The 27688-nt window shown below is 51.7% G+C and overlaps 1 protein-coding gene across 2 annotated transcripts; it reads left to right on the top strand.

Annotated features, from left to right (window-relative positions):
* Positions 1–232: 232 nt before the first annotated feature.
* Positions 233–27688, top strand: CACNA1F (calcium voltage-gated channel subunit alpha1 F). 2 transcript variants are annotated; one of them, XM_059883331.1, is made up of 48 exons: positions 233–257; positions 1738–1987; positions 2367–2472; positions 2910–3049; positions 3303–3445; positions 3549–3701; positions 4940–5136; positions 5249–5352; positions 5872–6062; positions 6313–6396; positions 6509–6602; positions 6767–6793; positions 6942–7102; positions 8235–8460; positions 9440–9647; positions 9745–9865; positions 9982–10063; positions 11372–11414; positions 11595–11658; positions 12560–12704; positions 12922–13051; positions 13544–13603; positions 13819–13925; positions 14008–14095; positions 14680–14787; positions 14880–14932; positions 16646–16792; positions 17575–17776; positions 17867–18025; positions 18959–19069; positions 19517–19600; positions 20410–20430; positions 20641–20769; positions 21081–21146; positions 21400–21491; positions 22142–22301; positions 22532–22659; positions 22944–23040; positions 23228–23330; positions 23594–23695; positions 23877–24007; positions 24239–24367; positions 24963–25132; positions 25838–25963; positions 26057–26184; positions 26290–26402; positions 26785–26982; positions 27263–27688. In XM_059883331.1, exons 1-48 carry the CDS (start codon positions 233–235, stop codon positions 27491–27493), a joined length of 5937 nt encoding a protein of 1978 aa, XP_059739314.1. In that variant the 3' UTR covers positions 27494–27688. The 2 variants fall into 2 exon arrangements, with proteins under 2 accessions (XP_059739314.1, NP_001192592.1); NM_001205663.1 differs by having other exon boundaries at positions 25838–25945; positions 27263–27493.

Raw genomic sequence — 27688 nt, 5'->3', positions numbered from 1 at the left:
GTATATATTTTGTAAAATAAATAAACATATATATATATATATATATATATATATATATTTTTAATCAGTGCCTTTTCTGTTGCCAGGCTCTGGCCCACAAGTGTCCCATCTTCACCCCTCCTCACCCTCCCATCCGACCCTGTTATGGCCCCGCCCTGTGACCTTAATCCCTCCAAAGCTGGGGGAAGAGACAGGGGCTGTGTGCAGATGGCTCTTCAATCTCGAAAGGAGGATGTCGGCATCTGAAGGCGGGAAAGGTGAGAGCAACCTTCCACTCCTACAGACCCTTGGAGCAAGCCCGGGCTCTGCTCTATCCTCTGCCCCTCTGACCCACCCACTGCCCACCAGGATCCTACCCCTGGAGAGCCTTTTGGGGACTGGAATCATATTACCCTGTTCCCATCCCAGACAGCCCCAACACAGCCCACAGCCTTAGATCCCAATTTGAAACCCAACCCCAATCCTGGCCCTGATCTCTATCCTAGCACCCACCCCAACTTCAACTCCAATGTTAGCCCCAAGCTTAATCCTAACACAAACTTTACCAACCAGAGGGCAAACCCCTGTTAGAGTCCAAATCCCAACATGGATACAGACCTTACCATGAGCTCTAAAGTCACCTAAACTCAACCCCAACCCCTGGATATCAGCACTGTTGGCGAATGGGTCTCTGATTTTCCAGAAAGAGCACAGACCCATTTTTAAGGATCAGAGAGAAAGACAGAATGCATACTTGATGGTGGTAATAAATCGTAAAGGTTTAGAGTCAGAGACTCCCTGGGTTTAACTCCCAATTCAGTCGCTTCTTCAAATAACTTAACCTCTCTTTTTGCATCAATTTCTCCACCTGAAAAATGGGAATAATACTGTGTGTCAGACATTCTTCTGAATGCTGAACTCATTTAATCCTAACAACAACCCTATGTTGTAGGTACTCTTATTGTCATCTCATTATACAAATAAGGAAATTAAGGCTCAGAGAGATTACATAATTTGCTCAAGGCCACAGAAAGCTACCAAAGTGGTAGAATCAGGATTTAAACTCAAATAGTTTTTTTCCCTCTAAAGCTGATGGTATCTTAACCAGACCAACCCGCTACCCCTTGGAGGCTGAAATAAGGCCGTGGGAACTGGGAATGGATTTAGCTGAAAACCCCAATGTAAAACTCAGATCCCACCTGAACTCAAACTCAACTTTAACGCTAACCTTGATCCTGATTCAAATCCCAACTCATTCAACTATCTAGGCCTAAATCATATTTTAAGCACACTTTACTCCCACCTGAATTTAAACCCAACCCAAAATCTACCACTTAAGTTTAACCCTACATTTGCTTCTAGCTATAAACTTAGTCCTACCCCATGCAAATTTAAGCTGTCCCCCCCCCCCACAAATCTAACACAAACTCTACTTCAGTTAGAAATATAATCTCACCCTCTCTCACCTATAAACTTGCACTTTACCCTCAGTCAATTCTAATACCAACTCATCCCCCAATCCTTAACTCAGGTACCCTCAGTTCAGTTCAGTTCAGTTCAGTCACTCAGTCACGTCCAACTCTTTGCAACCCCATGAAATGCAGCACGCCAGGCCTCCCTGTCCACCACCAACTCCCAAGTACCCTCAACTCTCCCTAATTTTACATGCTCTTCTCTCCTTCCCTCAGATAGAAGAGTAGGATCAGGTAGGAGGCAACCAATACCTTGTCCTCACCCTGACTTGGTTTCTTCACACAGACACCACCCCAGAGCCCAGTCCAGCCAATGGGACAGGCCCTGGGCCCGAATGGGGGCTGTGCCCTGGGCCCCCAGCATCAGATGGTGAAATCAGCGGGGCATCGGGCCTAGGGACCCCTAAGCGAAAGACTCAGCACAGTAAGCACAAGACAGTGGCAGTAGCCAGTGCCCAGCGGTCACCCCGGGCACTCTTCTGCCTCACCCTGGCAAACCCCCTGCGGCGGTCCTGCATCAGCATTGTGGAATGGAAGCATCCTTGAAGGCCAGGGACAGGGCTCAGGGGTGAAGGTCATCAGGGTACCAAGAGTCAAGGATCAAGCCAGAGCTGGAATGAAAGAGGGCTGAGATCACCAGGGATCAAGGGTTAAGAACTGGATTCAAGGGAGAGTTGAGAAAGGTGAGGGTCTGGAGGAGGGGGTGTTGTCAAGAGTCAAAGACTAAATCTCAGCCAGACTTGAGGATGCTAAAAGTTTCCCAGGGGGTCAGAGTCAAGGCCTTGGTCAGAGCTGGGGCCAGGAATGTCAAGGTTGGTCATCTTAGAGTCGAGTCAGCACTGGGTGGGGAGGGACCCAAGGAAATGTCATATTCTGAGGCCACTCTGCCTGGGTCCTTAACTGTGTCCACCTGAGGCCCTTCGACATCCTCATCTTGCTGACCATCTTTGCCAATTGCGTGGCCCTGGGAGTCTACATCCCCTTCCCGGAGGACGACTCCAACACTGCCAACCACAACCTGGTGAGGTTTGCCCTCCCTGCCTCCAGCTAGATATAGCTCCAGTAGAGCCACACCTCAAGCCTTCCAGCCAGGCCCCACCCTTGCTGACACAGATGACCCTCTCCTGCCCAGCCCCACCCTCCGTCCTGCTTTGCTGGCCTCCCCCTGAAGAGAAAGTTGCTCAGTTGTGTTGGATGCTTGGCAATCCCACGGACTGTAGCCCGCCAGGCTCCTCTGTCCATGGAATTCTCCAGGCCAGAATACTGGAGTGGGTAACTGTTCCCTTCTCCAGGGGTTCTTCCCAACCCAGGGATCGAACTCAGGTCTCCCACATTGCAGGCGGATTCTTTATCCTCTGAGCCACCAGAGAAGACCCGCCTCCCCCTACCCCCTATCAAACAAACCCCACTCCCAAATAACTTCCCAATCTCCCACCTCGCCCCCGGCTCTGCCCCCAGGAGCAAGTGGAATACGTATTTTTGGTGATTTTCACTGTGGAGACGGTGCTCAAGATCGTGGCCTATGGACTGGTGCTCCACCCCAGCGCCTACATCCGCAACGGCTGGAACCTGCTCGACTTCATCATTGTCGTGGTCGGGTGCGCATCTGCAGGGGACACACCCTACCCTAGTTCAACTTCCCACCACAGACCTGCTAAATTCGGGGCTCGGGGAAGTGACTGCTTCAGACTACCCCCATTTGGCAGCCAGAATCAGGAATATTAACATATTTTAAACCTATTTGCATTTCCAGTTACAGGGATTTGTACTTCTCAGAGGAGAAGGAAAGGAAGGGAAGGGGGGATCCCAAGGCCTGACCCCCTACTTCCTTTTCTCATGCTCTCCCATCAGGCTGTTCAGCGTGCTGCTGGAGCAGGGTCCCGGACGCCCAGGGGACACCCCGCATATGGGAGGGAAGCCAGGGGGCTTCGATGTGAAGGCATTGCGGGCATTTCGGGTGCTGCGGCCACTGAGGCTGGTGTCTGGGGTCCCAAGTGAGTGGCACATCCCCAGGCTTGGAGGTGATGGACGGGAGTGGGAGGAGTGGGGGGCTGAGCTGACCCTGCCCCTACTTTGCCCACCCATGGCTCCCTACAGGCCTGCACATAGTGCTCAATTCCATCATGAAGGCTCTGGTGCCGCTGTTGCATATTGCACTTCTTGTGCTCTTTGTCATCATCATTTACGCCATCATTGGACTGGAGCTGTTCCTCGGACGCATGCACAAAACGTGCTACTTCCTGGGATCTGGTCAGCAAGCCCACCCATCCCGAGACAGGGCATGCCTCCTCCATTGGCTCCTAAGCCCCACCCTGTTCTCAAGGAGACTCACTCAAATACACGAGATTCTTCTCCCCGGTTCAGGCTCTGCCACCAGATCAACAAGCCCTACCCCATATATTTGGGCTTCCCAGTGGTGCTAGTGGTAAAGAACCCACCTGCCAATGCAGGACACATAAGAGACGGGTTCAGTCCCTGGGTTGGGAAGATCCCCTGGAGGAGGAAATGGCGATGCACTCCAGTATTTTTGCCTGGAGAACCCCATGGACAGAGGGGCCTGGCGGGCTACAGTCCATGGGGTCTCAAAGACTTGGACATGACTGAAGCCACTTAGCACACACACACAGCACACCCCATGTATTCAAGACTCTACCCTTAATCGCAGACCTTTCTGTGACCCCATGGACTGTAGCCCACCAGGCTCCTCTGTCCTTGGGATTTCCCAGGCAAGAATACTGGAGTGGGTTTCCATTTCCTTCTCCAGTGGATCTTCCAATCCAGGGATCCAACCGGTGTCTACCGCATCTCCTGCATTAACATTCTTTACCACTGAGCCACCAGGGAAGTGAAGACTCCTAGGCAGGCCTTTTTTATCCAGACCCAAACCCAAGGCTTGCCCCCATCCTTTCAAATGACCCTCTGAAATTCACAAGACTCTGCTCCTAGGCTCATGGCTCACTGTTATTCACAAGATTCTGCCTCAAAATTTACAGTCCTACTCCCCAGATCTCTGTGGTTAGGCTTCACAGCTTCCCAGCGGTTCAGAGTCTTGACCCAGCAATCAGAGGCTAAGGGTTGTCTATTTTTTTAATTTCATATATTTATTTATGGCTGTGCTGGGTCTTTATTGCAGTGTGCAGGCTTCTCTTGTTGTGGCTCAAAGGCTGTAGAGTGTGGACTTCAGTAGTTGTAGTTCACGGGCTCAGTAGTTGCGGTTCTCAGGCTCTAGAGCACAGGCTCAATAGTTGCACTACTCAGGCTTAGTTGCTCTGAAGTATGTGGGATCTTTTGGGACCAGGGATCAAACCCTGGTCTCCTGCATTGGCAAGCAGATTCTTTATCACTGAGCCACCAGAGAAGCCCTAAGGGTTGTCTGATTTAGAAAAATCTAGAACCCTGAGGCAAACTTCCCAGGTAGGCGGGCTTCCAAGGTGCCCATGACTGTGGGTGGGTGCACTTCGGATTCCAGAGCTCCAGTGTTCCCACAGACGTAGAGGCGGAGGAGGACCCGTCACCCTGTGCGTCCTCAGGATCAGGGCGTGCTTGCACACTGAACCAGACGGAGTGCCGCGGGCGCTGGGCAGGGCCCAACGGAGGCATCACCAACTTTGACAACTTTTTCTTCGCCATGCTGACAGTCTTCCAGTGCATCACCATGGAAGGCTGGACCGACGTGCTCTACTGGGTGAGGTGAAATGACAGACACCCAGTGCAGAAGCTGAACCTGCCTTTCTTCCCTGATCTCAGGCAGGAGGGTCTGCATACACTGAGAGATGCATGTCCTCCCCCCTCCCTAGATGCAGGATGCCATGGGGTATGAGCTGCCCTGGGTGTATTTTGTGAGTCTCGTCATCTTTGGATCCTTCTTCGTCCTCAACCTTGTGCTTGGTGTCCTGAGTGGGTGAGGAGCCTAGACACTTACCCAACCCCTCAGCCCCTGTCCCTTTACTTTGTTCCTTGCAAACTTCTAGGCATCCTTCAAAACCCATCTAAAATACCCCTTCATTCATTCAGTCAACACTGAGCATCTACTGTGTGTGAGGCACTGTTTTAGGAATGCAACAAAAGACAGAAGTCTCTGCTTTATTGGATATTACATACATACATACACACATATGTGTTTTGTCTCATATGAAATATATACTATGGAAAGAAAGGAATGGGGAGATATTGTAATTACAAATAAGGACAAGCAGGGACGGGCCTCCTTGAGAAGGTGTTATCTGAGTAAAAATGGGAAAGATACTGAATATCTGAGGAAAGAGTGTTCCAAGCAAAAGGAAGAACCAGTGCAAAGTCTCCAAAACTAAAACGTTCCTAGCATATTCAAAGAACAGCAAGGAGGTCAGTGTGGCTGGGATGGTGATGGCAAGGGGGCCAGGGTGGTTCCTCTGTGTAGCCCTCTATTCTCCTTCCTCAGGGAGTTCTCCAAAGAGAGGGAGAAGGCAAAAGCACGAGGGGATTTCCAGAAGCTTCGGGAGAAGCAGCAGCTGGAGGAGGACCTCCGGGGCTACCTGGACTGGATCACACAGGCGGAGGAGCTGGACATGGAGGACCCCTCAGCTGCTGGCAACTTTGGTTCCGTGGCTGAAGAGGGCCTGGCCGGCCACCGTAGGCAATCTCAACCCAGCCCACTCCCTGCCTCACGCGTCCCTCAGATGTGGGCTGCTCTCCTGAGATCTAGCCCCAGCCCTCAGCAACTCTAGGCCCAGCCTCTGGTTATGGTCTATGACACAGAACCCAGACTCAGATACCCTTCCCAGACTGTACCCAGAACAAAGACTCCAAATAACACCCCTCACCCCAGAGCCCTAACCTCACCCCAGACCCTGTTCCTCAAATGTCCTCCCTGTGCTTACAGGGCCACAACTGGAAGAGCTGACCAATAGGAGACGAGGACGTCTACGCTGGTTCAGTCACTCCACCCACTCCACCAGCAGCCATGGTGAGGATCCAACCAGACTGAGGAGGGGGTGGGAAGAGTAGGCAGAGGGGAAGGCCAAGAGCAGAACCCTGGCATCTTCATGTGCTGACCTCTTCTGCCACCCTGCCCATAGCCAGCCTCCCAGCCAGTGACACCGGTTCAATGGCAGAGACCCAAGGAGACGAGGAAGAGGAAGAGGGCACTGTAGCCAGCTGTACACGCTGCCTGTGAGGCTCCGGCCCTTGACCCCTGACCCAGCCCAGAACCCGGAACAGATCCTGGCGCCAGTCCTGACTTCAGCCTCCAACTTCCTAGCCCTGACCTCCAACCCCTGCTGCTGAGTGCCCCTCAGCCCCCAGTGATGCCCACCTCCCATCTTCCCCTTTTCCAGAAATAAGATCGTGAAAACCAGCGTTTGGTGAGTTGGGAAAGCTATGCGACTCCCAGACCCTATGACTTTGTGAACCCCACCTCCAAGCCCCCCATGACCAACAGGCTCCCCAACCTGAGCCCTCAGGACAGGTTCAGGTAAGTGATCTCTGTCAGTGGGCTCCCTGTCCCCACAGCCGCCGTCTCCGCCGAGCCAACCGGGGCCTTCGGGCGAGCTGCCGGAGGGCTGTGAAGTCCAATGCCTGCTACTGGGCCGTGTTGCTGCTCGTCTTCCTCAACACTCTGACAATCGCCTCGGAGCACCACGGGCAGCCCTTCTGGCTCACCCAGATCCAGGGTGCACCCCCCAGCCTGCCAGCCCTCTCCCCAGCCCCCAATTCCTTCCACCCCAGAAGCTCAGATGCAGGATCTCTTGGGTGCCCTAGATCCCCAGATACGGCCCTCCCACCCAAGTAAATGCAGAAAACCTGTCCCATCCTACCTTGCAGCTTACACTTATGTAGCGCTTGCTGTGTGTGTCAGTCTCTGTTCTCAGCGGTTTACATGTACTCACTCAATTTCTCTTCACTGCAACTTTATGTGAATTAAGTACTAAGGCACAGAGGCCTAGCACCAAGGTCCTGAAGAGTTAAATGACTAACCCCAGGACTCAGCTACTGAGTGGCAAACCCAGGCAGCCTGGCTCTAGAGTTCAGGCTCTTAACACCACACTGTCTGGACAAGTTAAACCCTTTGTGCCTCAATTTCCCCATCTACAAAATGGGGATAGTGATAGTATCCACTTCATGGGATGCTAAAAGCAAAAGTGAAAGTGTTAGTTGCTCAGTTCTGTCTGATTCTTTGAGACCCCATGAACTGTAGCTTGCCAGGCTCCTCTGTCCATGGAATTCTCCAGACAAGAATACTGGAGTGGGTAGCCGTTCCCTTCTCCAGGGAATCTTCCTGACCCAAGGATCGAGCCCAGGTCTTGCGCATTGCAGACAGATTCTTTACCATCTGAGCCGCCAGGGATGGTGGGGAGGATTAAATGAGTTAAAGTGAAAAATGCTTAGAATGTTGCCTGACCCACATGGAGTTAATACTGTATAAGTGTTATTAATAGCCCTTACTATTATTCATTTTAATCTCAGCCCCAACCTGAATACTGAGCAAACTTCTAACCCCAACCCTCAAACCAGCCCCAGTCCCAGCTAAAAGCTAGGCTCTAAGTCTACCCGTGAATCAGAGTTTTTCTGTATTCACAGAGGCTAACTGAGGCCCACACCCCAGCTCTGCCCTCGCCCCAGCTCCAAAACTCTCAAAACCTCATGCACCCTGACCTACAAACTCACCCTATCCTCAATCCTAACCACATCACCAGCTTGTGCCTGGTCTGACACCAGCTGCCCCAGATCGCTCCATGGCCCCTCCCTCCCTACATGTCACCATAAACCTGGCTAGCCCACTCACCCCTGCCCCTCTCTCCACAGAGTATGCCAACAAAGTGCTACTCTGTCTATTCACGGTGGAGATGCTTCTCAAGTTGTATGGTCTGGGGCCCTCTGTCTACGTGTCCTCCTTCTTCAACCGCTTTGACTGCTTCGTGGTCTGTGGGGGCATCCTGGAGACTACCCTGGTGGAGGTGGGTGCCATGCAGCCCCTGGGCATCTCGGTACTCCGCTGTGTGCGCCTCCTCAGGATCTTTAAGGTCACCAGGTATGTGGGGGGTGGGGGTGGGGGTGTGTTTGTATGTGGCGAAGGATGAAGACTGAGACCCCAAACACAGCTGCAACAGCCACCACCCCAGCTCCAATGATGACTATATTTGCATCATCATTCATTTGTCAAATATCCATTGAGTGCCTACTGCATACAAGGTGTCCTTCCAGGCCCTAGGGAAACACCAGGAATCAAAGCAGACAATAGCTCCTGCCTTCCTAGAGATTGAAGTCAGTTGGGGAGGGTGTCTACTCCACTTCCTTCCCCTTCCTCAGCCTCAACTTCAGCTAGAATATGATTCCCAACCCCATCTCCAAATTCAACCCCATACTCATCACCAACCCAAACCCCATCCCTCACCCTCAACCATAACACTATCTCTAACTCCAACCACCAGCCACTCATCATCCACAAGGTCATTTACAGCCCCAGTATCCAAGCCCAAGCCCAGCCCCACCTCCAACCTCATTTCTAACTCCCAGATACATCCCCATCACTAACCACAACCCCCACATCCCAAATTCATAACCATTAGCCTATCTCCAACTGCAAACTCGTCCCCATTCCCAGCCCTAATCTCATCCCCATCCATCCTCTCCTCTATCCCAACCCTCAACCACAACCTTATCCCCAACTTGGTCATCTACAACTCCAAATATTCCCTAAGCCCATCGCCAGCTACCATCCCTTACCCCAAACCCAGTCCCAGGCCCAACCCAGGCTGAAACCCAATTCTAGCTTCACTAACTTCCATATACCTACCATACTAATCTCATCTTCCCTAACGCCACCCTAACCTCAAATAACCCCTTCCCCTTCCTTCTTATTCTCACCTCACTCTAACTCCAAAATCACATCCAACAGTGACATCAAAGTTCACCTTAACCCGCCCCAGTACACCCCAAGCTGAAGCCCTGCCCTAGCTCCTGACTCACCACTGGACATGTCAACCTTTCCCCCTCCATCTCTGCTGCAGGCACTGGGCATCTCTGAGCAATTTAGTGGCGTCTCTACTCAATTCAATGAAATCCATTGCATCCTTGCTGCTTCTCCTCTTCCTCTTTATCATCATCTTCTCCCTGCTTGGCATGCAGCTGTTTGGGGGCAAGTTCAACTTTGACCAGACCCACACCAAGCGAAGCACCTTTGACACCTTTCCCCAGGCCCTCCTCACTGTCTTTCAGGTGGGACCTGGAGATCATGGGATGGGTGGGCAAGTGGGGAGGGACCCAAGGTTGGGGAGAGGGTCCCAAGGACTTCATGGTGACTTCCCACCCCTAGATACTGACGGGTGAGGACTGGAATGTGGTCATGTATGATGGTATCATGGCCTATGGCGGCCCCTTCTTCCCAGGGATGCTCGTGTGCGTGTATTTCATCATCCTCTTCATCTGCGGCAATTGTATCCTCAGAGCCTTGGGAGGCTGGATCATGGCAGGGTTGGGGGAGGATAATGAGGACCTGGGCACTCTGTAGGCAGTCTGCTTCTCCATCCTCTCTAGCCTGAGCTCACCCCAGACATCCTATTGAATGTGTTTCTTGCCATCGCTGTGGACAACCTGGCCAGTGGAGATGCAGGCACTGACAAAGATAAGGGCAGGTGAGGTCTGACTCTGCCTCCAAGACACTTTCGCCCTGGAATCCCTGACTGGGACCCTCACACACACATCCCACACCACCAAAGATGCCTTAGTCTCCCTGGAAATCTCTATCTGCAGATCCAACCTGCCAGTCCTCATTCATTGGACATGCGTTTACTGAGCACCTACTTTTTACCTGGTGGCTCAGGGCTTCCCTGGTGGCTCAGATGGTAAAGAATCTTCCTGCAATGCAGGAGACTCATTGTTACCCAGTTCAATCCCTGGGTAAGGAAGGTCCCCTGGAGAAGGGAATGGGGAGGAATACCCACTCCAGTATTCTTGCCTGGGAAATCCCATGGATAGAGGAGCCTGGCGGGCTATAGTCTATGGGGTCCCAAAGAGTCAAACACAACTGAGCGACTAATACATACATGCACACTTTTTGCCAGGCCCTGTTCTAAATGCTAAGGAGACAGCAGTGGTCAAAGTAAACAGAGTTCTTGCTTTCATGGAGCTGACATTCTAGCTGGGAAAGGCAAGCAAAACACAAACAAATGAATATATAACAATATAATTTAATTAAATATATGTTTACAATATGTAATGAAGGAAAAGAAAGCAGAATAAGAGAATAGAGAGATATTATGCTTGCTGTTTTGGTTAGAGTAATCAAGGAAGGTGACTACTGAACAGAGGCCTGAAAGAAGTAGGGGAGTGAGCCATGCCAATATCTGGAGTAAGAGTTCAAGGCAAGGGGACAGCAAGTGCAGAGGTCTTGAGGTGATAATATTCTTAGGACATTTTAAAAACACTATGGAGGGGTTTTCCTGGTGATCCAGGGATTAGGACCCCATGCTTCCACTGCAGAGGGGCAGGGGGCACGGGTTCAGTCCTTAGTCAGAGAACTAAGATGCCACATGCTGCTGGGAGTGGCAAAAAAAACAACACCATGGAGACACCATGGATGCCATGGAGTGGCATGAACAAGGAGGAGAGTGATAGGGCATGAGCTCAAATAGGGGGAAATAGAGAAGCCAGATCAAGGGTATCCTGGGCCATGGTGAGGACTTTCGGTTTTGCTCTGAGTAAGGGAGGAGCCATGGAAGGGGTGTGAGCAGAGGAGGAATGTCCCAGACTTAGAACTTAACAGGATCTCTTCTGCTGCTATGAGAATAGACCAAGGAGATGAGGGAGGAAGCAGGGAGGTTCTATGGGACCTAAGAAAGGTCTGTTCTGACTACAGTGACCCCCTCCTCCACCAGCCTTGCCTATCTGATTCAATCTTTAACAGTCACCGCCCACACCACCCCCTATATTTCTTTGCCCAGGGAGAAGATCACTGAGGAAACTCCACAGGAGAATGGAGCACTGGTGAGTTAAAAGCCTGGGCACTGTCTACACCTCCCACTACCACCAGTATCTGTGTGCGTGTCTTTAACCCCCATCCTCTGCCTATTCATTCCTTCTTTACTGCATCCCTTCTGTGCCTCCCCTGTGTCCATCCCCTGGTAAACCCCCCATCATCGATGACCTCCATCTTCCTGTCCCCAGGTGCCTGGTGGGGAGAATGAGGAAGAGGAATCTGCAAAAAATGAAGGAGCAGGCAAGTGGGCAGGTCAGGTGGAAGAGGCGTGGGACCTTGGGGAAACCACCCAGGCAGACCTTGTGACCCCTGAGACCCTCTTCTCTGGGGAGAAGCCTTCTATGAGATGGTCTTGAACATAATGGACTTGGTGTGTGGTCAGGAAGTTTCAAGACACTGAGATTAAAGATGTGCTTAGTCGCTCAGTCGTGTCCAACTCTTTGCGACCCCATGGACTGCAGCCCGCCAAGCTCCTCTTTCCATGAAGATTCTCCAGGCAAGAATACTGGAGGGGGTTGCCATGCCCTCCTCCAGGGGATCTTCCCAACACAGGGATCAAACCCAGGTCTCCCACATTGCAGATGGATTCTTTACTGACTGAACCATCAGGGAAGCCCCAAAAGAGAAACCAATATTTTGTTTTATTGCAGAACTTCTCAGAGCCTTTGTTATAAAATAGTGTGTAAATGCCTGAAGAGGGGCTTCTCCAGTGGTTCAGATGGTAGAGAATCTAACTGCAGTGTGGGAGACCTAGGTTCAATCCCTGGATACAGAAGATCTCCTGAAGAAGGGAATGGCAACCTGCACCAGTATTCTTGCCTAGGAAATCCCGTGGGCAGAAGAGCCTGGTGGGCTACAGTCCTGAAGATGGCGATGTTCACTCAGTACACATTTACTGAGCCCCTACTGTGTCCCAGAGCTTCCCTTGTGGCTCAGCTGGTAAAGACTCTGCCTGCAATGTGGGAGACCCGGGTTCGATCCTGTGTTCTAAGTGCTGAGGACACAGAAGTAAACAAAACGAACTGAAATCCCTTCTCTGAGGTGCTGCCATTCTAGCAGGGAGATGAGAATTTTACCATGGGAAAGCACTGTTCTAGGTGCTCTACATACATCTTCTCAATTCATTCTCTCTCTTTTGATCTTCTGGTGCCAGGCATGGAGGAAGAGGAGGAGGAGGAGGAGGAGGAAGAGGAAGTGGGGGCCGGGCATGTGGAACTCCTGCAGGAAGTTGTACCCAAGGAGAAGGTGGTACCCATCCCTGAGGGCAGTGCTTTCTTCTGCCTCAGCCAAACCAACCCGTGAGTGCTGCAAATGTGTGGGGGGGTGGGGGCTGGAGGGGGGCAAAGGAGGGGAGGGAAACAGGAGGGCCTGGGGTAGGGAGATGGGGAGGACCAGGGAGCAGCCAAGGCTCAGGTGGGGTGCACAGCCTGATGCAACAGGGCCCAGGCTCCTTGGGCTCCCTCAGTCACTTCTGTGGTCCTGGGTTCTGACTACGGCCATTTCTCCACTCCCCAGGCTGAGGAAGGCCTGCCACACCCTCATCCACCATCACATCTTCACCAATCTCATCCTGGTGTTTATCATCCTCAGCAGTGTGTCCCTGGCCGCTGAGGATCCCATCCGAGCCCACTCCTTCCGCAACCACGTGAGCCTTGGGCTGGGGGCTCAAGGGGACACTCCCAGGGCTGTCCTACTGGATACAAGCTATGGCCAGGGTGCAGACAGGGACAAGACCCCCTAGTTAGGCAGAGAGAGACAAGAAATAATGGTAGGTGCAGCAGTACTAGCCTTTATTACGTGCACAATACCCTTGGGGAAGCGCCGGGGAGGTGATCAGTATTTGGAAGAGGAGGAAGCTGTACTCAGAGGCTGAGCAGACCAAGGGTGCCCATGGAGCTGGGTAGAAGGAAAGGAGGCCAGATCCGAAGCCTTGTCTTTCTGATGGCCAAGGATTTTGCCTTGTAGAGAAGTCCTTGATGGTGATGAGAGAGGGGAAGGAGAGGGAGGGAAGGAAGGAAGGAGAGAGTGAGGAAGAGAGGGAAGGAAGGAGGAGGAACAGCAAAACCTACAGAGAGGGACACACAGCTAGGATCCCCCTCATCCATGACTTGGTGCCCCCATCTTTCTCACCCCCCAGATTCTGGGGTACTTTGATTATGCCTTCACCTCCATTTTCACTGTGGAGATTCTACTAAAGGTATGAATGGGCCCCTGAAGTTCATGGGGTCACAAAGAGTCGGCGGACACGACTTAGCAACTGAACAACAGTTGATATGCCCCCACCATACCCCCAGTTGCCCCAACCTACTCCCCACCAACCCTTGTAGCCCACCACTCCTGTTTCCATCCCCAACTGCCCTCCCTATCTCCAGATCTGTGGTCTAACTAGCCTTATATCCCCCTACTCTCAAGATGACAGTGTTCGGGGCTTTCCTGCACCGTGGTTCCTTCTGCCGTAGCTGGTTCAATCTGCTGGATCTGCTGGTGGTCAGCGTGTCCCTCATCTCCTTTGGTATCCAGTGAGTGATACCTTGCCCACTCCATCCCTCCAAGAGCCAAGGCCAGGCCCTGGCCATGGTCTGAGGACTGCCCTCTCCTCAGCTCCAGCGCCATCTCAGTGGTGAAGATTCTGCGTGTGCTCCGAGTACTGCGGCCCCTTCGAGCTATCAACAGGGCCAAAGGACTCAAGGTATCCACATCCCACCCAAATTCATGGGACCCAGACTCTGCCCCACCCCTGGGGCCAAAGATCATGGTCAGAGTGGCCATTTGCAGTGATGCCTGACCCTCGTAGTTCAGTCGGTAAAGAATCTGCCTTCAATTCAGGAGACCCAGGTTCAATTCCTGGGTGGGAAAGATACCCTCGAGAAGGAAATGGCAACCCATTCCAGTTCTTGCCTGGAGAATCCCATGGACAGAGGAGCTTGGCAGGTTACAGTCCATGGGGTCGCAAAGAGTCAGACACGACTTAGCGACTAAAACCACAACCTGACCACATAGCCTGGACCTGATGTTGTAACCACCCAGCCCTGAACAGTGGGCACAGTTACTGTCCATTTCTTACCAAAGGCCACATTTCTATGACCCAGGTTTCTGATGTGTGGACTCATACCCATCTGGCAAACACTTATTTCCAGTTGGTACCCACATGTCCTTCACCCAAGACCGCATGTTCTCAACCCAAGTCCCTGAGCCCCACACATGCCAAGAGTTTGTGCCCCCTGGCTGTTATGGCCTGCGGTGTCCATGAGCCATATTTGTGGGTGTCTGCAGCATGTGGTGCAATGTGTGTTCGTGGCCATCCGGACCATCGGAAATATCATGATCGTGACCACGCTCCTGCAGTTCATGTTCGCCTGCATTGGTGTGCAGCTCTTCAAGGTGAGAGGAAACACTGGAAAGGCTCAGATGTGAGTCAAGGTGGGGAGGTGGGGATGAAGGATGAATCTGTTTGACAAATATCATCCCTGCAGGGGAAATTCTACAGTTGCACTGATGAGGCCAAACACACACCCCAAGAATGCAAGTGAGTGCCCAAATCCTGCCCTCCATGCAGCCCAGGACCCCTCCGAGAGTCCAAAGAGGTCCCTGGATCTCACCCAGGCCTCTGAAACCCCTAGACCTTCCTCCAAAGAACTTAAGAGACCCCCAGAGTTTTAAAAATATTTATTTGGCTGGGCTTCCCAATAGCTCAGTGGATAAAGAATGCACCTGCCAATGCAGGAGACACAGGAGATGCTGGTTCGTTTCCTGGGTTGGGAAGATCCCCTGGAGGAGGGCATGGAAACCCACTCCAGTATTCTTGTCTGGAGAATCCCATGGACAGAGAAGCCTGGCTGGCTACAGTCCAAAGGGTCACAAGAGTTGGACGTGACTGAGCGACTACGCACATACACACACACACATATTTATTTGGCTAAGTTGGGTCCTAGTTGCAGCACACAGATCTATGTTGCATCACACAGGATCTTCTGCTGCAGCTGCAGTGCACGGAACTCTCTTGTTATGGCACATAGGCTCAGTAGTTGCAGCCCGTTGGCTCCAGAGCACGTGGTCTTAGTTGCTCTGTGGCATGTGGGATCTTAGTTCCCCAACCAGAAATCAAACCCACATCCCCTGCATTGCAAAGCAGATTCTTAACCATTGGACCACAAGGTAAGTGCCACCCCCAGATTTTATCAAGGCCCCCAAGACCCCAGAATTCCTCAAGGCCCTAAGATACACCCTGAGAATTCTAAGAATTGCAAAGGCTCTCAGAACTCACTAATCCTTAAGATACCCCCAGTAACTGCCCCAAACCCCTCTTCACATTCCCCAGAGTTACCTCCACTCCCCCTGGCAATTCCAAAACACCTACCACCACCACCACCACCAAGTCCCCAGCTTCCACCTTGAGACTCCTATGGAGGGTAGTTGATATTTAGCCACTAAGCTGTGTCTGACTCTTTTGCAGCACCATGACAGTGTATCCTGTCAGGCTCCTCTGTCCATGGGGTTTCCCAGGCAAGAATACTGGAGTGGGTCCCCCTACTTCAGGGGATCTTCCCAATCCAGGGATCAAATCTGCATCTCCTACATCTCCTGCATTGCAGGCAAATTCTTCACCACTAGGGCACCTGGGAAGCCTGTAGAGGGTAGTAGTTAACTGAAATTAGACATTCCTGGTTCAATTTCATCTCATGAGACTTGAGTATGTTTCTTAACTTCAATGAGTCCCATTTTCCTTAACTGAAAAATGAGGATCAAAAGAGTATGGATTTCACAAGGTTGTTGTGAAGAGTAAATGAGTTACTACATGGAGAGTGTACTACAATGTAAGAGTAGTACATGTAAAGCCTAGCACAGAGCCTGGCATATACTTAGTGCTGATAAATGTTGGGTATTATTAGTATTGCTTTTTCCTGGATGACAATGATGATGATAATAATGGTGACGATAGCTAATGTATATGGTCCCAACAATGCACCACACACTGTTCTCATTGATTGACAAAATTAATCCTTGTGACAAGCCAAGAAATATGTTCTGTCATTATCCTTATTTCATAAATGGGGAAAACTGAAGCACAGAGAGGCTAACTGCCCAAGGTCACCCAGTCAGTAAATGGAAGTCCAGGATTTGAACCCAGGCTATTCACCTCCACCACTATGCCCTGCTGCCTCCATGCTGGAGACACCAGTCACCTTTCCATAGCTCCCCACCCCTCCTCATCCATCCAGCATGTCTGCAACATCCACAGGGGCTCCTTCCTGGTCTACCCCGATGGAGATGTGTCAAGGCCTCTGGTCCGGGAGCGGCTCTGGGTCAACAGCGATTTCAACTTTGACAATGTCCTTTCAGCCATGATGGCCCTGTTCACTGTCTCCACCTTCGAAGGCTGGCCTGCGTGAGGGACAGGGCCCTAGGGATGGGCAGGGGACTGGGCGAGAGTCTCTAGTGGATTGGCTTGGGATATCCTGGGGATGGGTGGAAGGGTAACTTGAAATGTGATGAAGGTCTCTGGAAAATGGATAGAGTTTTCTGGAGACTGGTGGGTGTATCAGATGACTAAGTGGGGATCTCCTAGAAGTTGGTTGAGGGTGCTTTGGGGACCTGGGTGAGGGGGCTTCCAGGAATTGAGTAGATATCTCTGAGGCACTAGGTGGAAGTCTAGAGAGGACTGGATACGATTTAGAGGGTACCCGGGTAGGGGTCTGGGGGGCTGGGTGGAGGTCTTGGAGGAGATGGAGCTAGAGATTCAGTGGTTTCCAGATACCTGCACAAGTCTTCATGGTATTAGTCAAAGATGTTTGGGGGGAGATGGAACAAGGAATTCAAGCTGATGGGACAGAGGACTTAGAGATCTTTGGGGGCTTGTGGGGGAGTTCTGGAGAGCTGCATAGGGACCCCAAGATGACTGGAGGAGAATTGGGCATCTGTGGGAACTTAAGGGATTTGAGGGTCCCAGAGAGCCTGATTGGGGAATTCTCTGGAGGGTTGGATGGGGATCTCTGGGTCTCTGGAGGGCTGGGCTTTGGGAGTCTTTGATGACCTGATGTGGAGGTCTCAGGTGATTAGGTCGGGGGGGTGGGGGATATTTGAGAAGGATATTCTGGGGTATCTAAGGTGTCTATGGGTAGGTTGTAGGAGTCTGGGATATCCCCCCACTTCCCCCCACTGGTTCCCCAGGCTGCTATACAAGGCCATTGATGCAAACGCAGAGGACAAGGGCCCCATCTACAATTACCACGTGGAGATCTCAGTGTTCTTCATTGTCTATATCATCATCATTGCATTCTTCATGATGAACATCTTTGTGGGCTTTGTCATCATCACCTTCCGAGCCCAGGGCGAGCAGGAGTACCAAGACTGTGAGCTGGATAAGAACCAGGTGACCTCTGACCCCTGATTCACCAACTCCCCTCCCCAACTCCTTGCCTTGGGACACCACCGCTCACTCATGCCTTGCACCCATATGCAGCGCCAGTGTGTAGAATACGCCCTCAAGGCCCAACCACTCCGTCGCTATATCCCCAAGAACCCACATCAGTATCGTGTGTGGGCCACTGTGAACTCTGCTGCCTTCGAGTATCTCATGTTCCTGCTCATCCTGCTCAACACGGTTGCTCTAGCCATGCAGGTCTGAACTCCCCACCTTGACCCCCACCAGACACCTGACCCTATTCTGTCCACACAAATCCTTGAGAACCATCAGAAATGCTTTAGGCTGCAAGTAACAAAACCCCCAACTGAGAGAAACTTAAGCTTTGAAGATATGTGTCACATTTTTTCAAATTACAGACCTATTCACCCTAATTTCAGGGATGTCAGAATGTGAAAAAATATGGCAGATGGCAAATATAAGTTGCCATTGACTGTGAAATGCACCCAAGTTTCAGAGATCCTAAAATGTGAAAAGATGTATATCCTGGAATCAATAAATGTGAGTTATCTCACATAGCAAGCAGAGGTAGGCTATTTGCTTATTGCCCACCAGGGACCCAGGCTCTTTCTGTTCCACTATTCTTAGCAAGTTGGTTTTCATTCTCATGATTGTTGCTTCATGGTCACAAAATGGCTGCCATAGCTCCAGGCATCAAAACCACATTCAAAGCAGGAAAAAGGAAGGAAGGTTGCAGTAAGGGACTTTCCTCATTTGACCCTTTTGTTGTTTAGTCTCTGAGTCGTGTCCAATTCTTTGTGACCCCATGGACTGTAGCATGCCAGGCTCCTCTGTCCATGGGATTTTTCCAGGCAAGAATACTGGAGTGGGTTGCCATTTCCTTCTTTGATCCTTTTATTGGAAATCAAAAATATTTTTCACAGAAGCTGTCCAAGCAGCAGCAAGCTTATGTTTTAGTCTCATTAGTCAGAACTAGCTGCAAGGAAAGCTAAGAAATCAAGAGCTGGGCTTTCCAATATCCATAATGGGAAGCAGACAGTGTGAGAGTTTTGGCCAACTCATTGTGCTTCCACATCCCCAGACTCACCTCCGTCCAAGCCAGAGAATATTTGATTGTTATGGTGGTTTTCTGCCTCATGCTGTATCCCCACATCTGATTTTCTCCTGCAGCACTATGAGCAGACTGCTCCCTTCAACTATGCCATGGACATCCTCAACATGGTCTTCACTGGCCTCTTCACTGTCGAGATGGTGCTCAAAATCATTGCCTTCAAACCCAAGGTACCTTCCTCCCAGACCTAATCCATTCCTTAAGGTGGAGCTCATTGCGTACCTCTCAGGGGGGACTTCCCTCATAGCTCAGTCGGTAAAGAATCTGCCTGCAATGCAGGAGACCTGGGTTTGATTCCTGAGTTGGGAAGATCCCCTGGAGAAGGAAATGGCAATCCACTCCAGTATTCTTACCTGGAAAATCCCACGGACAGAGGAGCCTGGTGGGCTACAGTCCCTGGGGTCACAAGAGTTGGACACAACTTAGCAACTAAACCACCACCACCAGGGGGGCAGCAACCAGTGAGTCAGGAGACTAAGGAGGAAGAGGGATCTAGATGCAGCCCTATCATGGTCCAACCTAGACCCTGCCTCCCCAATGTCCCCAACTGCTACTAGCCCCATACCCTAGCTTGCTAGCTCTGAGAAGACAGGACACTGCTTTCCTCTTGTCTACAGCATTACTTTACTGATGCCTGGAACACATTTGATGCTCTTATTGTGGTGGGCAGCGTAGTGGACATTGCCGTCACTGAAGTCAACGTGAGGACTGGCCTCTCTACTAACCCATTGTACTCCTACCAACCTTCTCTCACCTCAACCCCAGGGCTTTCTCTCATGGGGAGGTGGTTCCCACTCACATCCTACTCACTCCCAGAGACTCAGAACTCCTTCCTCTAGCTCTCTCTCTCTGAGTCTCTGTTGGGTTCAGCCAAAGCCCTCTTCTCCCAGCCCTCCCCCTCCCATTTATTTGCAAGTTATGCCCTGCCTCCAGCAGCTCCTAAAATGACTCTCTTGTTTTTACCATTATTTTCTTCATTGCCTCTACATCCCCCTCCATTGGCCCCATCATCTCCACCAACTCCTGCTTTGACTCCATCATCTCTTCTGATTCCTTTATTGGCTCCATTTCCTCCACCAACACCATCGTCTCTGACACTGGGTCTTTCACGGCTCTGTCATCACCACTGATTGCACCATTGGCTCCATCATCTTCTTCATTGGGTACTACGTGGTCCTCCGTTGACAATGCTGCTGGGTCCATATCTCCATCACTGGCTTCTCCATTGGATCTTTCATCGGTTCTCTCATGTCCATGAAACCACTGGCTCCACCATTTCCTCCACTGGCTGCAATATCTCTCCTCCATCATCTTCTGCACCTTCTTTCCCTTTCACCCTTATTACCAACTTTTCCTTCAACCATCCTGATCCATCACTACATAACCTTCCTCATCATCCCTGGATAATAACTCTGCCATCCACTATCCCTCGTATCTGCTCCATCATTTCTCCTCTTGTTCACTGACCCTGTGATCTCATCACCTCTGTTTTGGTAATATCTCCATCCAGAATGGTGGCCACCTGGGCGAGGTAACCCCCCCACCTCACAGCAGGGACTGTATGCCTTTCTCTTCACCTACCATCCTTTCCTTTCTGCCTGAAAGTCCTTAGAAATGTTCCCTAACCACCCTGGGGCCTGGGTTCTGAGGGATTTGATGGCTTCGGGAGGTCAAAGTATAAGACCGGGAGGTGGCTGAAGCAAATGTGAACTGAGCATACTCACCACACACTCAATCCCAGAGCTCTGAGGACAGTTCCCGCATTTCGATCACCTTCTTTCGCCTCTTCCGAGTCATGCGATTGGTCAAGCTTCTTAGTAAGGGTGAAGGGATTCGCACATTACTTTGGACATTCATCAAGTCTTTTCAGGTAACTCCCTCACTCCTTTGTCCACTCCTCATCCCTACCTCACACCTCTCAGCTTGTCCTTTTACCACTCTCAGAACTACCCCTTCCAGCATGTCATACCCATCAGCAGCTTACTATTTCCAGTTTTCTGTCTTCTGTGGGCTTTCAATTCCCAACGTGTCTTGGCCTCTATTGTACTTAATACTGTGTTGTAGGCACCTTGGGGATGGACCACATCTCTCATATGGCCCAGGCTTGAGGGAGCAGTGCATTCTGGGGCTTACAGTTCTCTGCCTGGACCTGAGTACCTATCGTCCTCTCTACCCCCCTAGGCCTTACCCTATGTGGCTCTTCTCATCGCAATGATATTCTTCATTTACGCAGTCATTGGGATGCAGGTACGTGGAAACACTAGGGGGAATCCCTCAGGCACTCTTCTGTTGAAAGGGGTTAGACAGGAATGAGCCCAAAGTGGGGGTATAAAGACAAGCCGCATAACCCTGAGTCAGTCCACACATCTGTGTAATGGGGTCAGCAGTGCCTGCTTGTCAGCGTGGTGAGGATCCTTCAGGTATTAGGTGTTGTGAAATGGGTGGGATCCTGTAAAGGGCACAGAGTCACCCCTCTGACACAGCTCTTGTGTGCCCACAGATGTTTGGCAAGGTGGCTCTTCAGGATGGCACACAGATCAACCGAAACAACAACTTCCAGACCTTTCCACAGGCTGTACTGCTTTTGTTCAGGTGACACAAAAACCCCTTCCCTGCTGCTTTGATCTCCAGCATGCTTTTGGGGGGGGGGCACATAGCCTCTCTGGGCCCCAGACTGCCTGAGTTATGGAAATAACAGGGCAGCATGGGACTCCATGGAGTGTCCCTGGTGGCTCAGATGGTAAAGAATCTGCCTGCAATGCAGAAGACCCAGGTTTGATCCCTGGGTTGGGAAGATCTCCTGCAGAAGGAAATGGCTACCCGCTCCAGTATTCTTGCCTGGGGAATCCCATGGACAGAGGAGCCTGGCAGGCTATAGTCCATGGGGTTGCAAAGAGTCAGACACGACTGAGCAACTAACACTAGTGCTGGTGCTGTGAGACTCCATATTCCCAAAGACCTTTTCTGGTTGTGTTCTAAAGAATCTTTTAGAATAGTCTAGCCTCAGCCATCCTTTTTCTGGCTGCAAGATGTATACCTTTCATAGACCTTGCATCTATAAAATGAAAACATGATAGTCATCAACATGGCCACACCAGCTTTTAAAATATTGAAATGCTATCTTTACCAGATGTTGCGCCTGGCAAGAAGTAGGTCATCTCCTCACCCCTCTGGCCCCTACAGCCCCTTGTCATGATGTCACAGCCTCCCCTCCAAGATGGCATCCCTGTGTGACCCCCCAGGTGTGCTACTGGTGAGGCATGGCAGGAGATAATGCTTGCCAGCCTTCCTGGAAGCCGGTGTGACCCTGAGTCTGACTTCGGCCCTGGTGAGGAGTTTAGCTGTGGTAGCAATTTTGCCATCGCCTATTTTATCAGCTTCTTCATGCTCTGTGCATTCCTGGTAAGGACCATTTCCCCACCACTATTACCACTGTCCCAGGGGCTGGCTCTGAGGAAGTCCGGGGATGAGGTGGGGAGCCCAGATATTCAGAGCAGATAAAAGGGCTGGCCTGACAAGATCAAACCAAGGACTCCTGAGTCAGTGACCATATAAGCTTACCTCAGCCTCCCACCAAACCCACATACCCTGCTCTGCCCTTCACCTAACCTCTCCTACTCACTGGCCCACAGATCATAAATCTCTTTGTGGCTGTGATCATGGACAACTTTGATTATCTAACCAGAGATTGGTCCATCCTGGGCCCCCATCACCTCGATGAATTCAAGAGGATTTGGTCTGAATATGACCCTGGGGCCAAGTATGCCCTCTAACCCCATACCTGGGATCCCAGAGGACAGTGTGCTGCCCCACACAGTCCTCCAACCCCAGAACCACTCACCTGTGCTTCCCATTACCCAGGCAGTAGATGCTCCAAGGTTCCCACTGCTGCTGTCCTCGGCCTTTTCCCCTCCCAACTCTCCCCTGGCAGGCTATAGGGTGTTGGTGCGGGGAGGGAGTGATGAGCTGGTAGGATCTTGAGTAAGGACTAGAGGGGTTATCTCCAACCCAGTAGTGCCTCCTATCCACCCCTACCTTCCCCAGAGGCCGCATCAAGCACCTGGATGTGGTTGCCCTGCTGAGACGCATCCAGCCCCCACTGGGATTTGGGAAGCTGTGCCCACACCGAGTGGCCTGCAAGGTCTGTGCACCTGCCCACCACTGTCTTGGAGAGGACTGTCCACCATATGACTGGGGTGGGCAGGGACCCTGCCTTGGGTGGGGAAGGGGTGTTTGGTGGCATCCTCAAAGGCTTCTGCCCTTGGGCATCACATGCCTGCATCCCTGGCGTTTGCCCAAAGTGGCTTCCATATCCCTGCTGTGCACAGAGACTTGTGGCGATGAACATGCCCCTCAACTCAGATGGGACAGTGACATTCAACGCCACACTATTTGCCCTGGTCCGGACATCACTGAAGATCAAGACGGAAGGTGTGTGGGGAAGAGGGGGAGGGGCAGGAGGGAGAGGGTGCCTGGGTAAGGTGCCAGGAGCAAACTAATTGGAGAACGGGCCCCACTCCTAGATCTGAACCTCAAAATAGGTGAGTTTGTCTTCTCCAGGTCTGTTTTCCCACCTGTCCAACCGGAGCAGTGTATGGCTGCAGTAGAAGCTTGTGACGCCCCCTCCAACAGTGAGGGAGTAGCTGTGAAGTGTTCTTCCCATTGGCTTATGCCCATATCCTCTCCTGATGCAGGAAACCTGGAGCAAGCCAATCAGGAGCTGCGGATTGTCATCAAAAAGATCTGGAAACGGATGAAGCAGAAGCTGCTAGATGAGGTCATCCCACCAGCTGATGGTGAGCTGGCTCCACCCCAATTTCTTAAACCCGCCTCTGAATGTCGAGGATTTGCTCACCACCACCAAACCATCCCTGGCTACAGACGGAGGGGTGCAGGGAGAGAGTCCAAGCCCTGGTGGGAGAAGCAGGGAGAACAGAGGACTTCTGTGTGACCTTGCTTCTTCTCCCTTGCTCCCAGAGGAAGAAGTTACTGTGGGCAAATTCTACGCCACATTTCTGATCCAGGACTACTTCCGCAAATTCCGGCGGAGGAAAGAAAAGGGGCTACTAGGCACCGAGGCCCCCCCAAGCACCTCCTCTGCCCTTCAGGTCTTGGGAGCAGGGGCTGAGCTGGGTGGGGATATGTGGGAGCATTGTAGCTGAGGTTGACTGCCTTCTTGATCTCATGGAAGCCATGTCACAGATGAAGAAACTGAGGTCCCAGGACCCATAGAGGGTCAGGGGTGGCTGTGGGGCTCCTTTCCCACCCCACACTCCTACCCAAGGGCAGGGAAGTTTAGACCCTGAGCTGCCTGCTTCCCTATTTTTCTACCCTCACAGGCTGGCCTGAGGAGCCTGCAAGACTTGGGTCCGGAGATGCGGCAGGCCCTCACTTGTGACACAGAGGAAGAGGAAGGGGAAGAGGGGCATGAGGGAGAGGAGGAACATGAGGACCTGGAAACATACACAGTAAGGACAATAAGCTTTCATTCCCCCAGACACTCTTGATCGTAAAATATTGGGTTGGCCAAAAAGTTTGTTTGGGTTTTTCAGTACCCTGTTATGGAAAAACCTGAATGAACTTTTTGGCCAACTGTATCATCGACTCAATGGACATGAGTTTGAGTAAACTCTGGGAGTTGGTGATGGACAGGGAGGCCTGGCGTGCTGCAATCCATGGGGTCTCAAAGAGTCGGACAAGACTGAGTGACTGAACTGAACTAAATACTCCCTCAACCCTTTGAGTGACTTCCATACTGCCTCTGGGAGGAAGCCCCCCAGAGAAGACACCCTACAGTAGACAAACGTTTATTTGGTATGATGGACATGAGTCTGAGTGAACTCCGGGAGTTAGTGATGGACAGGGAGGCCTGGCGTGCTGCGATTCATGGGGTCGCAAAGAGTCAGACACAACTGAGTGACTGAACTGAACTGAACTGAACCCACTGTTGGGCTGGGGGCAAGACCCAGATTCAGCCCCCGGGGCACTTGCTGGATACATACTATGTGACCAAGTGACTTAGTTATAACCTGGATGCAATCCTCAATCCTGTGATTTCCATAGGCCCTGATGGGCTCCCAGCCCCCATCTCGCCGGAGCTCCGTGATTTCTGTGTCTCTGCCTGCTGGAGACAGACCTCCAGATTCACTTTCCCCTGGACCCAGTGATGACGATGGGGGGGCTCCCAACTCCAGACAGTCCAATGTTCCCCAGTCTGGGTCCCATGCCCACAGGTATGACCAAAGCTCTACGGGAGGCTTGTGAGGGAAGACAGGGACTAGCCACTATATGGGGACTTCAGGGCGCAGAGATGGTTAGCATAAGAGGGCCTTCAAATGGAAATGTGGGGAGAAATGGAGGGGATTCAATGGCTCTGGTGGGAACAAAGGGTAATAAGAGATTCATATGAGAGAGGCAATAAAGAGGTTTAATATACAAAAACATATGATGTGAAGCAAAATGGGTTTAAGTTCAAATCCTGGCTCTGCCATTTGCTAAGTGACCTTGAGCTAGTCACTTAGTTTCTGTGGTCCTCAATTTCCTCACCTGTGAATGGGGAGTGATGGTAGCACTTACCTCATGGGAATGATGGATGAAATGAGGTCACACCTAGCTTTTACAGCCTCCCCCTCACCACCTCCTCAATACACCTCCAGTTCTTGTGTTGAAGCTCTCTCTTCAATAGGCCAAAGAGAGAGCCTGCTTTGATTTTTTGAAACTTTGGGTGCTTCCAATGAGATGGACAACTGTTAAAAGAAAGCTTATGTTTGCCTTAAAATTATGACATGTTAACTTTATGTTTTGTGAATTTTCTCAATTAGGAAAAAATTAAAAGTCTGGTGTTTCTGTAGAAGGTAGGGCATGGAATGAGAGGGAATCAGGGGCTCAGGACCACATTGAGAGGATCTGGTCTGCCTAACTTGCCTCACTTTCCCCAGGAGAAGCTCTGGGGTTCTCATTTTCACCATTCCAGAAGAAGGAAGTTCTCAGTCCAAGGCAACCAAAGGGCAAGAGAGGCAGGATGAGCAAGAGGAAGTCCTGAGCCAGCACTCTGGCCACGACACGTAGGATGAGCCCATGAGCCCATGTGTGGGTGGAATGGTAACCCACTGCACATGCCCAGGCCTGAGCTCACCCCAGCCATTCTTCATGAACAGGCTCTCCTACCTAGATGAACAGGCAGGGGCTCCCCCACGCCCCATCCTTTTGCCATCTCACAGACCCCAGAGATACGTGGATGGCCACCAAGCACCACGCCGCCGTCTGCTGCCCCCAACGCCTGCAGGTGAGAGTGGACGTGGGCCCGGGCCCCCCTCCCTGGGCCATCAGGGCAGAGGGCTCGGGAGGCACTGACATTCCTCTTTGCCCATGGTGCCCCCCACACCCCCAGGTCGGAAGCCATCCTTCAACATCCAGTGTCTGCGGCGCCAGGGCAGCTGTGAAGATTTACCCATTCCAGGCACCTATCATCGTGGACGAAACTCAGGGCCCAGTAGGGCACAGGTGAGGTGGGGGAGGGAGGCTGAGGTCTGGAGGGGTGGGGGCAGCCGAGGCTGAATTTATCAAATACACTATATATTAGTTCCTTCTGAAGAAGGGGGCACATGTGAATTCACACAATCCTCACTGTGCCTGTAAGGTGGGTACTATTAGCCCCAGTTTACAGATGAAGAGACTGAGGCCCAGAGAGGCTTACCCAAGATCACACAGCTAGTAGGTGGCAAACCCAGGCCTTCTGTGCTCTTAAATAAACTCAAGTCTGATTTATACCCTTTAAGTTTGACTCCAGTTGTGGTTTGGGGTAAGAGGTAGGCATGGGAGTGATTCCTAGATCCTCATACCCCATCCATCCATCACTATGCCCCTGATGTTTATTCTGGTCCAGGGTTCCTGGGCAACCCCTCCTCAGCGGGGCCGACTCCTATATGCCCCACTGCTATTGGTGGAGGAGGGTGCAGCAGGGGAGGGATACATCGGCAAATCCAGCAGTCCGCTGCACACCTTCACCTGTCTGCATGTGCCTGGAACCCACTCGGACCCCAGCCATGGCAAAAGGGGCAGTGCTGACAGCCTGGTGGAGGCTGTGAGTCCAGAAGGGGAGGGGGCAGGAGGGACGGGAGAGAAGGGGAGGAGGTGGGAGCTTGGGAAGGAGGGGAAAGGGGTCCCCAGTCTCTGTGTTGTGCATGTAGCTCTCTCTTTGCTCTGCAACTTCTGCTCAGCAAGATGTGTGCCCCACTGTCCCCCACAGACATCCCTGTGTGCCTTCATGGGTTCATCACTAATTCACAGCAGCCTTTCTGTGCATACTGCCTTGCTTCCATGCTGCACCCACTGTCAACACATATCCCATCTGTGCCCCCCAGGTGCTCATCTCTGAGGGCCTGGGCCTCTTTGCTCGAGACCCACGCTTCGTGGCCCTGGCCAAGCAGGAGATTGCAGATGCATGTCGCCTGACCCTGGACGAGATGGACAGTGCTGCCAGTGACCTGCTGGCACAGGGGACCAGCTCACTGTATAGTGACGAAGAGTCCATCCTCTCCCGTTTTGATGAGGAGGACCTAGGAGACGAGATGGCCTGCGTCCATGCCCTCTGAAGTCCTACCCCTCCCCCACTGCTCAATAAACTTCCTTCCCTCCCTTCCTCAGAAGGAGACAGCCGTGGACCACACTCCTGGATTTTGGTGTCTTTGCACTGGAGGCCTGGGGCTGCCCAGCGGCTCCCATCTATCCATCCCCTGTATCAGCCCTGAGCCACTGCCCACACATGGGTATTTCCAGAAACCAGGACA

Source organism: Bos taurus, chromosome X (assembly GCF_002263795.3).
Source record: "Bos taurus isolate L1 Dominette 01449 registration number 42190680 breed Hereford chromosome X, ARS-UCD2.0, whole genome shotgun sequence".
Taxonomy (NCBI): Eukaryota; Metazoa; Chordata; class Mammalia; order Artiodactyla; family Bovidae; genus Bos; species Bos taurus.
Note: the sequence above shows the minus strand (reverse complement) of the source record. Positions and strands in the feature narration are given on the sequence as shown.